This window comes from Hippocampus zosterae, chromosome 16 (genome assembly GCF_025434085.1).
Source record: "Hippocampus zosterae strain Florida chromosome 16, ASM2543408v3, whole genome shotgun sequence".
Taxonomy (NCBI): domain Eukaryota; kingdom Metazoa; phylum Chordata; class Actinopteri; order Syngnathiformes; family Syngnathidae; genus Hippocampus; species Hippocampus zosterae.
Window position 1 is genome coordinate 10285044 of NC_067466.1, and position 16942 is coordinate 10301985.

Below are 16942 nucleotides of genomic sequence, written 5' to 3' on the forward strand. Positions count from 1 at the left end.
CTTGCCCTCCCAAATGCAGCTTTTAATATCGAGTAAAGCATTTGCTGGCATTTGTCTACTTGCAATATTTGTTTTTTGTTTTTTATGAGTGGGCGGCGGGGTGGTTCAAGTGTTTATTTGCTGAAAAATTGAGGGGAAGCTATTCAATTAGTCATGCCGTGGCTGTCTCTAACAAAAGAAAAGCTACATCATCTTGCGTCATCCGCAGGCAATCGCAAACCTCTTTGGGTAGGAATCACATGGATTTTTAAAAAATTCCCCAATGAACAGGAAATTTACAGAGAATAAAAAAATGCGCTTGACATCATAGCGTGGCCGTTTACTGCATAGGAAAGTCACCAACCCAGCAACAGAGGGCGACTCACCCTCGCTAGGTTGCATCTGGGTCATCCAAATATCGATTGGACATTCCAGTGAAGCACATTTATCTGGGTGTCCTAATCTACTTGCTGGTCCTCATCTTGTTTTAGACCAAACTTTAAAGCCTCAACAGCAGCAAAACAAAAACACCTTGCGTTTCACCTTGCCGCCTCGGGGAGTCATTTCGGCGAGGAATCAATCAAGAGTCTCGCTACGTGTCAGTAAAATGAGAAACATTGACTGATAAGAAGGGGGGGAGGGATGGATTTTTGCACACTCATACTGCACAGAAGAAGGTGCTCGTGGATCACATGACCTTGCCGGGGGGAGGAGGGGGGGGGCACCGAGAGCAGACACAAAATGTCCTCTTTCTCCACTGGACCGTCAAATGACAAATTGTCCTTTTGCATTTTGTTATATTTGCGGAATTAAGTCAGCTACCCTTGTTTCTATTCATCAATTATAAGCACCTGCTTTTATAACTTGAAACAACTAGGGGAAGAAAAAAATGTCTGTACCGCATGCTTGGGACCTGCTCTCAGTTCCTTACACGTGTTCTTTATTTCCCACCAGGTGCTGTTCAAGTATAAAGTGCCTTTTTCAGCCGATCCCGCAACACTCTAAAATCAGTGTAATCAAATGTGCATATACTTTGTAGCCCGCTGAGGCCCAAGTTATACGACCAGCGTCAAAAGAAAAAGTGGTATACAGCATCTTTTCAAAGCATGTTGACTTAACGTCTTGCATCCACTGCCATGATCATATGCATTTTTACCAACGAGACGAATCATTTCGCTGTGATCGTGCCATTTTGTAGTGTTCCACCCCACAGATGTTCTCAGTAAAAGCCACTTCCTTTTCTCATTATAACTCAAATGGAGAAGTACGCCCGAGACAGCTTTTACACGCCATTGATTTCTCTCACTGTCAATGAGTGTTTCGCACGCTCATCTTCAGCTCTTCTGCTTTTCTCCTCAAGCAAGTTGGGCATCTCCGAATCGATCACATCCAATGTAAGTTAAGTGACTTCTTTTTTTTTTTCCTTCCAATACCTTTAGACCTATTTCAGTTCTCGCATACCTGCTTATTTGCAGACATAGGTTACTTACCTACCGAATTAAGGTAGCTTCCCTTCAAGTTAAGGTAAATACTGAAATATATTCCAAGTGACTTGCATGCTTATTTATATATGTCCTCTTAATGTACTTATTTTGTTAGTTACTACTTAGCTACTTAGTCATAACTATTTACTTGTCCAGCTATTTAACTGACTAACTAGCCCATACTCGTACCTGCGTATTCACCTTATGAGATACTACTTCCTTGATTTATGTGATTTGTTTAATACTTGGTTGCTCATAAATTGATTGCAGCCTTCAGTGTTTACTTACATGTTATTTGTCGACATATTAGTGATGTATAGATGATACTTCTATGACCTTTCTATCACCTTTGTTGCCTATTACTTCATTCCCCCTAACAAGCGAGTTAATTAATCCGTAGTCGTGGGCTTCGATACTAACTGGTTTCTGATCAATACAAGTGAGTTTCATGCCTATTTGTTTGCCTCCTTGATGTGTTTACCTTGTTTCTTACAGTTTCTAGTTAACTGTTATTTTCTTACATATGGTTAATGCATTCATGTTCGATCTTACCCACCTCCTTATTTGCATATCTCCACCCATATATTTCAACTTGCTACGTATTTTATGCCAAGTTACGGCTGAATTACATGCTTAGTCATTGACGTAGAAACATTTGGTTTACTTACATACGGGATTCCTTATTACTATAACCTTGTTCTTATCACTTACATTAATATGCACAAATATGCTACTTTGAATACCTAGTTACTCAGTGTCATTGATCTTATTGTATTTGCATGAATCGTCTTCATCTTTCGTGATCTACTCACCAATGTTGCTTACGCATATTGCTTCTGCTAATTTTAAGCATCTCAATGTTGCTCACCAATATGCAACTTTTATACCAATTATTGACTTGTATTATTTTCTTGGTTGTTTACTTGCTCGTGACTTACGGTACCCTTATTCCGCAGTTGCTTGTGGTTTGGTTTGTTTGACCTAGTTAGCTAACCAGTGCTGACTCACTTGTTCTCATTATTCTTTTTCAGCTACATTAGCAACAATGAAAGCCCTCACATTCCACCCCCTGTTTTACGGTGCAATTATACTCAGGGCTCTGATGTGTGGTGCTCAAAACAACTCTTATAATGTGACTGCCTTGTTGGCCACAACTCCGAACCAAAGAACACCAGAAGAAAATGTGGCAGCCAGTGCTATGTCTCCACGTCCATCATCCCAAGCCGCCACCACTCCATTACTCTCTGCCGTGAGAAGCACCTCTAAACCGAACCCTTTGCCGAATTTGACGCCAAGCAGCATCGCAACACCCGTGGGCATGTTGGACACTCATAACTGCATCCCACTCATGATGCTAACAGGAGGCCTGATCCTAATCTGCCTCATTCTTCTCCTGTCCACTTCAATGCTGACCTGCAAAGTGTGCCAGATGAGCAAACGCATCAGGATGCTGGGAAGCGACTTCGCAAAGCAGATGGAATCGGATGGGAAATGCAAAAGTAACTTGGAGACGGAAGCCAAAGAGACCAGTATGCTACTGACTGACTTGAATGAAACACAGAAAGATGTGAAGGTATGTAAGAACGGAGAAAAGGGAAAAGGGGAGCAGGAGGCTGAAGAGGCTGCCAAAAGCAAAGAAGCTGCTGATGTCACCCTAGTGGATGATTCATCCTGTCTGACACAGCAAAAAACTGGTGATGCCAATGCTTCAGCTGCCGCCTTCCCTGATGGAACGGAGAAACAAAAAGATGTGGTTTAGCATTCTGTGTGTGGGGTTGGGGGAGGGAGTCAGGGGGGGGCGGTGTTCCTTTTAACTACTTGTATTTTAGCATCGTATTGCCAAATCGCTACACAGCTTTTGTTTTACAGCAGGGCCGTCCAATCCACCAGTTTGTTTATTTGCAGCAAGTCCCCACATAACTGTGTGTCGTACGCAAATTAACATATTTTTCTCATTTGGCTGGGAGGGGAGGAGGAGGGGTAAACTCACCTCTTTTACTGGCTGAAAAGTAAACCGCCGTTTTTCTGCTCTCGTCAAAGCAATAAAAGTTTTACTTTGCTGCCGTATTGTGTTATATTGTTAACTATGCTAAAATGAGTTGAATTGAAAAGAGTATCATTTACCCAAAATGCTGCTATGGCAAAATCTTTTGGCATTTTGTTGAAAAGAATTTCATTTAAGTAGTGGTTTGGATCGTGTGGCATCTTGGAGTTGTTAAGGATTTTCATTTAGATTTTAAAATATTGTCGTTTTACACCATCTGAAATATGTTAAAATGAGTTGCAGATCATTTACACTAAATATTGTTTCGGCGCCCTTTTGTGGCAAAATGGGGACAAGGAACTACGTTGAAATGAGTTAAGTTGTTTCATATAGACTACAATCGTGCTTTGGAGCCATCTTGTGGCATCTTGGAGTTACGTTGGTTCATTTAGACAAAAATAGTTCTTTGACACCCTCCTGTGGCATTTTGGTGTCAAATTACTACGTTGAAATTCCATGTACAGAACTTTGTATGAAGCGATGGCTGTATGAAAGTGCTCTATAAATACAGTTGAGTTGAGTTGAAATTAGGGAGAAATATAAATTACACAAAAAAATATGCTTTGGTGCCAATTTGTGGTATATTGGCATCAATGGAATACTATACTAAGTAAGTGACAAGCAGATAAAAATTACAAGCAACCATCGAAAGCAATTTTGTTCCTTTGTTTATTGTCTCACAATTGTTCATATAAATTCATCTGCTGTTGTTGTACAAAATTGAAGTGAAGCGCTGTGAAAAGTGATTAGACGGATGTCGGCCTTCTCTGCTGCATGCGCCGAGATGCGAAAGCATTTTTAAAAGGATGATTTTTTTTTTAGTATGTAAGCGAGAAGGATTTTCAAAGAACTTGACGTGAGCGGTTCATTTTTTGACTTTTAATTCCATTCTTGTAAAAAAAAAAAAAAGGAAAAAAAGTGAAAAATAACTCTGAAAAAACACAATTTTGTGGGAAAGAAATAAAATTTTTATTTCACTAGAATAAATTTGTAACATTATTAGGGAGAGGGTCACATTTTTCGAAATTACATTTTTAATTCTGATCTATATTTTATTTTATTATTTTTTTGAGAAAAGGTGTGTTGGTTTAACCAAAGCATGCCATCTGTTTCACATATAAACAATAGCATTTTAAAAAGTTGTTTTTTTTCCTTCCAGTGTAGCACTCATTGGCCTCAACGTAAACAGTCCACAGCGGCCGCACTGTGCGCACCGCTGCCAACAAACGGGATGATGCAGTGGATGAGAATCATCCGCAATCAATCTAACGCCTCCCTTATTTACATTTAGCATAACAACGCGCGGTTGCTCATTTTCCTCCGTCGAGGGATGTTTTCCATTGGAATCCCATTGATTGAAGTGACAACACTCTCATTTCTTTTCAACATGAGCAGACCGCCCAGTGTAACTACTTCAAGAGTATTAGTTGCTAAATGCTGAAAATAAAGTGTGAAAGCCGCCGGATTGAACGAGGATTGATGAGAAGTTTCCCTCAGAGGAGCCCAGCCCCTCTGTTATGTATTCTGTTTTTCTCCCATTCCTCTCCCTTCCAATGTCCCTCTCTCTGAAAGAAAAAAAAAACACCCTCCCCACTACTCGGCAGCTACAGCTTGATCGCGCCCACCCAAAAGATCCATCTTCAGAGACGGGCGACATCAATTTGAGGACGAAAAAGGGGCCCCCATTGAAAACGTCTTCAGTACCAAACACTGGACGTGTACAAGGCTCGCATTCTTTTTCGAGCCAACTTGTCTCAAGGTTGAAAGCGTGAGTGTCTGCACAGCACAAAGGAGCCCTGAAAAGACAAAATGAGAAGGTGAGTTGTGGATTAGTTCTCTAGTTGTTGTTGTTGTTGTCGTCGTCCCCACCAAAAGCATATTGAGTTTGCATAACAGGAGTTATGTTTTGCCTTAAAGGCAGTTGATGTGTCTTTTTTTTTAAATTCTGTCGTCATTTGTGTATATCTTAGATTGACAGGTTAATCAGCGAAATCCTTTGCGTCTCATTCAACACAGGCTGGAAACTTGAAATGCATTTTTATAAAGAATTTTAAAAAGCATTTGATGCTGCGCCATTCGGTTCATTTTAATTTTTTTATTTCAATGGTTGTCAAAAAAAAAATTCTCCAGCTACCTCCTGATATGTATTATTGTAGGCCACTCTAACATTATGCACAGTATGACACTTTGAACATGAACATTGCTCTTAAATATAGGAAATCGCATTCTTTAACCCTTTCATGCCCCCTGTAACCTGATATCACGATCAGCTGTCCGCTGTCGTCACCACTGTCCCTGAAAAAGGTTAAAAGAGATAAGAGCAATCCAGTTCTGTACCAAAAGAAATAATTGAACCTGAATGGATTTCGAATGCTGTGTAACCTGACAGGAGAATTTCCTCCGGCATTAAATTGACATACAGCGTGATGGTATTTACCGGCAAACAATGCTGTGGGCTGCAAGAATGTGTGTGTGCAAACAACCCCAGCATGAGAGAGGGGCAGCTCCAGTGCTGTTCAGAGCAGTGGCCTCCAACCCATAGTTTGCTACCAGGGAGTCGATGTACAGTCTATAAATCCTCCGTATTCACAGTCCACACTACAAGCATCAATCTTACTTACACAGCATCCTCTCCTGAGGCGAAGATGCTGCATAAGACGAACCATAATACGGCACTCTCCCTCTCTTTCTCCAAGCAGGCGTTCACTGCAGAATCTGTCCCCTAATGAGGCCCCTCTGGAGCTCCTGCTTGTCTTGTTGCTTGGGTTACGAGCCCTGGCCGCGTGCCCCGCCGCCTGCTCCTGCGGCCGCAGCCACAGGGACGTGGACTGCTCACGGAGGGCCCTGCGAGAGCTGCCCGACGGCCTCCGGCGCGACCTGCGCTCCCTCGACTTGTCCCACAACCGACTTGAGAACCTGGACGGCGCGCTCGCCCCCTACACGCACCTGCGCGTCCTCGATATTTCGCACAACCGCCTGAGTCGCCTGCCTGAGCGCTTGCCTCGTTCCCTTTGGCAGCTCCGCGCCGCCTCCAACCGAATCGTCCTGTTGGACAAGAACGATACGATCCACCAGTGGAACCTGAGGGTGCTTGACCTCTCCGACAACAAGTTAGAGAGGACCGTTTTCATTAACAATACGCTGATCAATTTGTGTGCACTCAATTTGAGCTACAATCACCTCTGGACTTTTCCGACCAACCTGCCCACACGCCTGGAGATCATCGACATCTCCCACAATTCACTTGTGCAAGTGCTGCCGGGATCGCTGGACCGACTTCCCAATTTATCCTTCTTCTACCTCCACGCCAACCGCCTTTCCGAATTCCCTTTCGGGGTGTTTGATAAGGTGACGTCGCTTCGGGTTCTCACGCTGGGCAACAACCCTTGGGCCTGCCACCCGGAGGCTGACGTGACCTACCTCCTATCCTGGGTGCAACGTACCCCCGCTCTCGTCTTGGGCTGCCCCTGTCACCCTCAACCGATCTGCGGCGGGTTAAAGACAGGACGATGGAACTTAACCTCCCTCAGTCTTCCTCTTGTGGTGGAGAGCACACAAGTGTCGTCCCAGGACTCCGCGAAGGCTTCAGTTTCTGCAGATCGTACACCGCACGTCCATTTCCATAGTGTTGCTAACAAAACCCCACCTGGTTTCTCATTCACAGGAACAACTCGAGTCACGACAAAAAGACCAGTGAAGGTAACCGACTACTTCTTTGCAACAGAAAGCACCGCTATCCAGGTAAAGAAGACAAGCACTCTTCGGAAGGAGGATGCCTCGTCGTCCGGTTGTGCCGACAACATTGGTCAGACTAACTTCTTCTCACCCTTTCTTCCGGTCACCTTCGGGCTCCTTTCTCTCACGCTGCCTCAAGGTCTCTGAAGCCTGGTTGACACGAAGCTAACATAACACATCTAAACAGACTTTTAGCATGTAGAGACCCAATGCAATGTAAACACCTGAGTGGGATTATTTATTTACGTTAACAATCACAATTCCCCAACACCCCCCCCCCACCCCACACACACACCAATCTCATCCCCCACCGCCCACAAAGTATCTGTCCATGATTGATTGATTAATTAATTAATTAATCATTGTTCAATTAATTTAATTAATTAATTGAACATATATAGAACATAGAATACAATAACAGATTGACAAAAGTGAAGGCAAGTAAAAATGATCTAAGGAAAAAATGAAGACAGACATTGTCATAGTTTTATGTTCAAAGGAGGAGGAAGTAAATAATTTATCTAGTCCTAGCCCTTGTTATGTATTAATATGAATTGATCTTTTTTCAATACAAAGAAAAAGAAAATCTACACATCATCAAATACTTTTCCCCCTTATGTGTACTGTACTTATCTATTTATACGCCTTTAGGTTTTGTGTATATATATATATATATACATACTCATTCTTTCTCCTTTATATATCAGTTTTCTCATATTCTTTATAAAAACTGCATTTCTTTAATACATATAAAAGTACTTATATAATACAAACAAAAGTACCTTTTTTCAAAGTTTAAACTATGAACAGACCACAAACCATAGTTCCAAAATAGTTTAATGTCAATAATATTGTGATTGTCCTTTTTAAAAAAAAAAAAAAAAAGTGTGCACGTACGTACGGCAAAACTTTAGCTTCAACACAATATGGAAATATTGTTTCTCGCTTGATATGTAACTTTGAATTCTATCTTTGATACCAGTTAGTGTTTATGTTTGGTGACATCTTGTCGCAACTTGGGACGTTTCAGAAAGATTACAAAACCACTACTAGGGTTTTTTTTGGTTTGTTTGTTTTTTTGTTCTCAGATCAATGTTGGGAATTGGATTCACAGAGGGCCAAAAAAACGTCAAAGTGAATTTTTGAGAAGTGGACTTTAAATATGCGATGGGTATTTCGTGAATTCCCTACACGTTGCTTTGCTTTTTAAGAGCTATCCCTGAAAAGAACCAACACTAATTCCAAAGTGAAGTGTCTTGCAATGGGCAGATTTGGGCACATGATGGCACTCTACACTCAAGTTCTACATTAAAAGCTGAATGCAGCTTTGAAGGCACAGCCTTCAATCAATAGATCCTCAAATATCTCATGATTATGATTTATTATATTTTAACTTCATTATTACCGTTTATTTTAAAAAGCTGAAATGATTTATTGGGCTTATTTAACTTTTCCAGCCTTATGTAGTCGCAGCGTATGCGATAGTGGTTCACGAATACATTTTCAGAAACTGCCAGGAATGATTAACATCGTGCTCATTTGCTGCAGAGTATTCAGGATGTTCATCCATTGCTTTTTGTTGATGCAGATGAATGTAGCTGACCTAGCAGTAGGTAGATTTATTTTTTTAAAACAACATTGCATCGAGTAACGCGTGTCTCCAAATAAAATTATGCACAAATCCGAATTCTTTGTTTTGTCACTTTTGTGTCAAAACCTCTTTTCCCGCAGACCTTGTTGTGCTGCACTTTATACATTCGGACGTGGTGTTTTTATTCTACAACACGATGATGAATTATTCAGCAACTACATCTCCCCTGAGTAAGCATACTAACTAAGCATAAAAGCATTAATCCCAGTCAGGCCTTTTTTCACACTTAATCACAGTTGACAACTACCTACTCCAAACACATCTTTGAAAGGTAATCATAGTGCAATAACTCAAATTTAAGGTTGTTTGTTTTCTTAAAAATGGTTGCAAAATGAACAAATACAGCAGCTATTGGAAATGAACACATCTGAGGCCTGGTTAATATTTTGAAGAAAAAAAAAGTATGCTTGGTGCATAAACAACATCTGAAGATTATTATGCCCACGGTTAATTATGGTGGTAACAGCATCATACTTTGCTTGATTTCCTTTAGCTGAGGCAAGACTTTCTTTCAGTGAAGGACTCAGGAACACTTTTAAATATAAGGCCAAAATCTTAAAATAAAATGACTAACAAGGTTGACTACCCGTGGGAGCGTGGAGATGCAAATGTGGAATAAAAATATTACATTCAAGCATATTTAAATATATTCAAATGTACATTCAAGCAAGTAGGTTCGAACATACTCACAAATACAGTACGTTGGTATTTGTAGCCTGGAGCTGCCAGTGTTAGTGTTGTTGTTATTGTTATTATTGTTGTTGTTAAAAGTTTAGATTCATCTCTGATTAAAAAAAAAAATTAGTCCTTGACTGGTGTAATCATTTCATAATGCCTGTTGGCTCACGATTGTAAAGCGGCCCTGAAAAGTGTACCGAGAGGTCCAACTACGAGCATATTTTTATTTCTTAACAGATGGTTCTGTCATGTAAGAATGAAACGTTCGACATTTCTCGCAGAAAGTAATTCGTCAAAGGCAAAAACCATTGTATTGCTGTGAAATAAGACGGAAGTTATGTTTTAGTTGTATCTTTTTATGGTTTGTACTTCCCCACAATATGCCACTAACAAATACACTGCAGTTGCCGTGGAGAAATGCAATAAGTCATAATGGTCTCGCATTAAAATTCATGCATTTTTCAACCTCAAAAATATGCACCCCCATGACAAATTTGTGAATATACTGTATTTTCTAATTTGTATTTCAGCTCCACAGTTGCTTTTAGCTTCAGAACTTTATGACAGTCTCTTCAAAGTAGTGTACTGTAGGAGGTATTGCTGCCTCATACTAGCCAATTATTTTGCTTTTTCCAGACAACACAAAGTTGTGTCAGATTTCTCTTCTCCTAATAACTGACAAGGTGTAGAAGGCTTGTATCATTTGCTGCTGCCATTGCCTCCCCCTCTTCATCTCTCTGCCTGGGCTTGTTTGCTATGTTGGAGTGGACTGACTCTTTCCTTTTACAGTGACTATTACGCTTTACGCCTTTGCACGTAATACAGCCCGCTGCCCTTTTAATGTTTGATTCTATTCAAAGAATCCCTTCAAATTTCACAGCATGCAACTATGACATGCATCACCCACCACATGTGGTGAAAAGAAAAGCATTACTGAAAGGGAATATAACTACACTTTTCTCTTAGGTGCACTATTCCCTATTCTGTGGGAAACGCATCTAAACGGCCCTTGAAACCAGGGGAGTCCAATCTTTTGCTTTTGAGGGCCACATTCAGAAAACAATGGAATGCATTTTTGCTTACAAAACGGAGTTATCAAATATTGTGAAGACACTTTGTATGACAAATTTAATTTCGAGTAGTTTCTTTGAGCCTTTGCAAAACAAAGTATGGGAAATATCTAAATCAAATCAAATTACAGCGGTCCCTTGAGATACAAACAAACACTTTGGGAGTTGTTTGAGACGTGACTTTCATCTGGAATTTTGCTTTAATTTATCAAACAGGAGTTTGGCATGGCAAACTCCTCTCCAAAAAAGAGCCTTCCCTTCGTTTAATGTGACTCCCACTTGAAGTTCAGTGTCCAACTACACACACGACAAGGAGTTACAAGTTGTGTACAGGTATGTGTTGTGTGTAAACAACGTCATAACTTGGTCTTTAAGATAGCTAGCTTAATGCTAATACATATTGTGAAACGGCATTGCATAGCATCTATGTGGTGGTGTTATAACGCTTTGAGGAACAGCAATTTTAATGCATAACAACACTCTTGGGCATATGATCTTTATCTTGTGAGAAAAAAGACGAATATTACTGGACATTACTGAGTCACATACAGTAGATTAGTCAAGATCTTCGTTTTTTTTTAAACAATTGTGATATGCTGCCGCCTGGTGGCCACGTCGCTCACACCCGTAGGAGTCGCATGGCTGATATTGTTTATTGTAACAGATTCATTTATTGGTGTTTTATGTTAAAATTACGAGATGAGATATAAAATAATCACATATTAAAGTGCAATTGAAATATTCGGGGGGAAAAAAATCACAATGCGATTGACCTCTAAAAGGTGCATTGCTGTTTACCTTTTATCATGATTATAGTGGGCTATCATTTTGTCATATTAAACACAATAACAAACATTTTGTACCTGCTTTGACCCACCCGCACAGTCACACTATCAATCTTAACCCCAAATCAGGCTGTTACCCAACCAAAGGGCGCTCCAATGTTGCACATAAAGTTTATCTGATAAAAGCTAATCTGTATTGACAGCTTGCGTCTATATGCCAAGTGGCTCGCCGTCTCTTTCAGCCAAGAGCAATGTTTTCCCATCTGGGTGTTGATCAACTGAAAAGGGAATGTGTAGGAATTCGGAAATAACAAGGCGTATACCAGCCGAAGCAGAGAGACTGATGAGACAGGCAAAATTCAACCCTTCAGCATAGTTGGGGGTGGGGGGTGTCGGAGGGTGGGGGTGGGTGTTCTGCGGTTGTAGTGGATCTTGCTTGTTGTCTCGATGGCACAGACAAGGCAAGGTCAGTGTTAAGGTCTTTTTTTGTGCAATATCAGACAAGAATGCATGGTGGTAATCAGTAAGTGGGGAAAATGTAACAGAAATGATAGAAAAGACTGGCAGAAGTTATATATATAGAAGATATATATATATATATATATATATATATATATATATATATATATATATATCCATCCATCCATCCATCATCTACCGCTTATCCGGGGCCGGGTCGCGGGGGCAACAGCTTTAGCAGGGAAGCCCAGACTTCCCTCTCCCTAGCTACTTCTTCCAGCTCTCCCCGGGGGATTCCGAGGCGTTCCCAGGCCAGCTGGGTGACGTAGTCTCTCCAGCGTGTCCTGGGTCTTCCTCGGGGTCTCCTCCCGGTGGGACATGCCCGGAACACCTCACCAGGGAGGCGCTCAGGAGGCATCCGAATCAGATGCCCAAGCCACCTCATCTGGCTCCTCTCGATGTGGAGGAGAAGCGGCTCGACTCTGAGCCCCTCCCGGATGACCGAGCTCCTCACCTTATCTCTAAGGGAGAGCCCGGACACCCTGCGGAGAAAACTCATTTCGGCCGCTTGTATCCGGGATCTCGTTCTTTCGGTCACGACCCATAGCTCGTGGCCATAGATGAGGGTTGGGACGTAGATCGACCGGTAAATTGAGAGCTTCGCCCTTTGGCTCAGCTCCTTCTTTACCACGACAGACCGATACAACGTCCGCATCACAGCAGACGCTGCACCGATCCGCCTGTCGATCTCTCGCTCCCTCCTGCCCTCACTCGTGAACAAGACCCCAAGATACTTAAACTCCTCCACTTGGGGTAATATCTCCTCCCCGACCCGGAGGGGGCAATCCACCCTTTTCCGACTGAGGACCATGGTTTCAGATTTGGAGGTGCTGATTTTCATCCCAACCGCTTCACACTCGGCTGCGAAACGCTCCAGTGAGAGTTGTAGAGCCCCGTTTGAAGGAGCCAACAGCACCACATCATCTGCAAAAAGCAGGGATGTAATACTGAGGCCCCCAAAACAGACTCCCTCAACGCTTCGGCTGCGCCTAGAAATTCTGTCCATAAAGGTTATGAACAGAATCGGCGACAAAGGGCAGCCTTGGCGGAGTCCTACCCCCACTGGAAACGGTTCCGACTTACTGCCGGCAATGCGAACCAAACTCTGACATCGGTGGTATAGTGACCGAACAGCCCGTATCAGGGGGTTCGGTACGCCATACCCACGAAGCACCCCCCACAGAACTCCCCGAGGGACACGGTCAAACGCCTTCTCCAAGTCCACAAAACACATGTAGACTGGTTGGGCGAATTCCCACATACCCTCAAGGACCCTGCTAAGGGTGTAGAGCTGGTCCACTGTTCCACGGCCGGGACGAAAACCACACTGCTCCTCCTCAATCTGAGGCTCGACTTCCTGACAGACCCTCCTCTCCAGCACCCCTGAATAGACCTTACCAGGGAGGCTGAGGAGTGTGATCCCTCTGTAGTTGGAACACACCCTCCGGTCCCCCTTTTTAAAAAGAGGGACTACCACCCCGGTCTGCCAATCCAGAGGCACTCTCCCTGTTGACCACGCGATGTTGTAGAGGCGTGTCAACCAGGACAGCCCCACAACATCCAGAGCCTTGAGGAACTCCGGGCGGATCTCATCCACCCCTGGGGCCTTGCCACCGAGGAGCTTTTTAACCACATCGGTGACTTCAACCACAGAGATAGGAGAGCCCACCTCAGAGTCCCCAGGCTCTGCTTCCTCAAAGGAAGGCGTGTTGGTGGAGTTGAGGAGGTCTTCGAAGTACTCTGCCCACCGGTTCACAACGTCCCGAGTCGAAGTCAGCAGCGCCCCATCCCCACTGTACACAGTGTTAGTGGTGCACTGCTTCCCCCTCCTGAGTCGTCGGATGGTGGACCAGAATTTCCTCGAAGCCGTCCGGAAGTCGGCTTCCATGGCCTCACCGAACTCTTCCCACGCTCGGGTTTTTGCCTCGGCGACCACCGAAGCCGCGGTCCGCTTGGCCAGTCGATACCCGTCAGCTGCCTCTGGGGTCCCACAGGCCATAAAGGCTCGATAGGACTCCTTCTTCAGCTTGACGGCATCCCTTACTGCTGGTGTCCACCAGCGAGTACGAGGATTGCCGCCACGACAGGCACCAACCACCTTACGGCCACAACTCAGATTGGCCGCCTCAACAATAGAGGCACGGAACATGGTCCACTCGGACTCAATGCCCCCCGTCTCCCCCGGAACATGGGAAAAGCTCTGTCGGAGGTGGGAGTTGAAACTCCTTCTGACAGGGGATTCCGCCAGACGCTCCCAACAAACCCTCACTATACGTTTGGGTCTGCCAGGACGAACCGGCATCTTCCCCCACCATCGGAGCCTACTCACCACCAGGTGGTGATCAGTTGACAGCTCCGCCCCTCTCTTCACCCGAGTGTCCAGAACATGCGGCCGCAAATCCGATGATACAACTACAAAGTCGATCATCGAACTGCGGCCTAGGGTGTCCTGGTGCCAAGTGCACATATGGACACCCTTATGTTTGAACAAGGTGTTCGTTATGGACAATCCGTGGCGAGCACAGAAGTCCAATAACAAAACACCACTCGGGTTTTGATCGGGGGGGCCGTTCCTCCCAATCACGCCCCTCCAGGTATCACTGTCATTGCCCACGTGAGCATTGAAGTCCCCCAGCAGAACAATGGAGTCCCCAGCAGGAGTACTCTCCAGCACACCCTCCAAGGACTCCAAAAAGGGTGGGTATGCTGAGCTGCTGTTTGGTGCATATGCACAAACAACAGTCAGGACCCGTCCACCCACCCGAAGGCGGAGGGAGGCAACCCTCTCGTCTACCGGTGTGAACCCCAATGTACAGGCACTGAGCCGGGGGGCAATGAGTATGCCCACACCTGCTCTGCGCCTCTCGCCGTGAGCAACTCCAGAGTGGAAGAGAGTCCAACCCCTCTCGAGAGAACTGGTACCAGAACCCAGGCTGTGTGTGGAGGCAAGTCCGACTATATCCAGTCGGAAATTCTCTGCCTCACACACCAGCTCGGGCTCCTTCCCTGCCAGAGAGGTGACATTCCATGTCCCAAGAGCTAGCTTCTGCAGCCGAGGATCGGACCGCCAGGGTCCCCGCCTTTGGCTGCCGCCCAGCTCGCATTGCACCCGACCCCTTTGGCCCCTCTCATGGGTGGTGAGCCCATGGGAAGGGGGACCCACGTTGCCTCTTCGGGCTGTGCCCGGCCGGGCCCCATGGGTGTAAGCCCGGCCACCAGGCGCCTGCCAACGAGCCCCACCTCCAGGCCTGGCTCCAGAGGGGGGCCCCGGTGACCCGCGTCCGGGCAAGGGAAACCTAGATCCATTTATTTTTGTCGTCATTGGGGTCTTTTGAGCCGTGCTTTGTCTGGCCCCTCACCTAGAACCTGTTTGCCATGGGTGACCCTGCCAGGGGCATAAAGCCCCAGACAACTTAGCTTCTAGGATCATTGGGACACACAAACCCCTCCACCACGGTAAGGTGACGACTCACGGAGGGGTATATATATATATATATATATATATATATATATATATATATAATTGATATAATTGATATAATTGGGGGTATTTTTGTTGTAGTGTTTCTTTTAGTAACATCCAGATCATGAATAATGTCTCATTACTGTAATTTGAATAGAATTTGCAGACAGAACAAAAGCACAAATGCGCAAGAATTTGAAACATTCTGCTAAAAAACAAAACAAAACAAAAACATTTGAGACATACTGTAACAGTGTTTTACATTTCCTCTCTCAATGAAGCTATACTCGACAGAGCTCTCCAAAATGTCGACAGGCACCTCAGCCCTCCCGCTGCCTTCAGTACAGGTGACAGGATCGCAGGGCTTGAACACCGTCCTCCATCATGTGCGGCGCAAATGCTCTTGCTGAAGTCATCTGAGACTCCCGAGGCTTGGTGGGAGCAGCGGGGGCATGTACTTATCTCCTGGCCCAGTGGAGCAGGTAAATGATGTCATCGTCATCCGCTCGTAATTGAACAGCATTGGCCTAAAGAGTCTCACATCTAAATGCTTTTTTAATACAAGGGCCAAATGACATGTTCATCATTTGATTTGAAAACAAATACCAATCTCAATCTCATCGTGGTTGTCAATATACAATGGAAAATAAATCACATTTGACGTTAAAATATTACTGAATTTTTTAACGTAAAAATAATATATATATATATATATATATATATATATATATATATATGAACTAACTGTATCCAAAAAAAAATAAAATGAAATAAAAATGAACAATAATGAAAGATCGATAACTCTTCCAACTCAGTTGGCAACTTGCACTCATCCCACGAAAAACCGAGACACACGTTTTTGATTGGCTGTGACTTCTGTGATGTCACGACGTTGCGCACAATGGCAACTGAATTCGCCCACTCTTGAAAGCTCATTGCGGCACCAAGCACACCGCAAGGCAGTTCAGTCGGTTTAGGCTCAATGTGCAATAGGCATTTTTGGCTTCAAAGAGAAAGCTCTTCATTATTATCATCGACAGCCTCGTTTTTTTTTTTTTTTTTGGTTTGTTTGGCCGAATATACTCTGCTCATCACCTAACCTGCTGATCATGACAATGCAGTTAAAAAAGCAAACTCACCACTAATACCAGCTCAACCTTGGCAGAGGTCCGTGCTCTCCTAAGTGCTATTCTGGTTGAGAAACATGATCCCACCTAGATTCATATAGACTTTAGATAAAGCGGAAAGCTCTGATGTGAAACACAATCTGCACCATTACATTGGTTTTTCTTCCAAGTTGTTTGAGTTCTATATATCCCAACCCCCCCACCCCCCTTACATATCATGTAGTCAGTTCAGGACGGTGACTTCCCCATTTTGACACATAATGGAAAAGGAACACGGAGGTGGATACCGGCAACTTTGTCATGTAGTGAAGAGTATAATGTCTTGCTAATAAACTGATGCACATCATGGTTGGTTGAATTTTTTGTTTTTATAAAGCACACTTTTGTCATTTTCATGCTTGTCATTA

The 16942-nt window shown here is 43.8% G+C and overlaps 2 protein-coding genes across 5 annotated transcripts in view; both read left to right on the plus strand.

The window, feature by feature from the left end:
* LOC127588109 (vascular endothelial zinc finger 1-like) overlaps nt 1–16942 on the plus strand; it is a 288931-nt gene that overhangs the window by 42000 nt on the left and 229989 nt on the right. The window lies entirely within an intron of this gene.
* On the plus strand, nt 131–8929 carry omgb (oligodendrocyte myelin glycoprotein b). 2 transcript variants are annotated; one of them, XM_052046690.1, is made up of 3 exons: nt 131–1373; nt 2495–5324; nt 6204–8929. In XM_052046690.1, exons 2-3 carry the CDS (start codon nt 5317–5319, stop codon nt 7387–7389), a joined length of 1194 nt encoding a protein of 397 aa, XP_051902650.1. In that variant the 5' UTR covers nt 131–1373; nt 2495–5316; the 3' UTR covers nt 7390–8929. The 2 variants fall into 2 exon arrangements, with proteins under 2 accessions (XP_051902650.1, XP_051902651.1); XM_052046691.1 differs by having other exon boundaries at nt 6207–8929.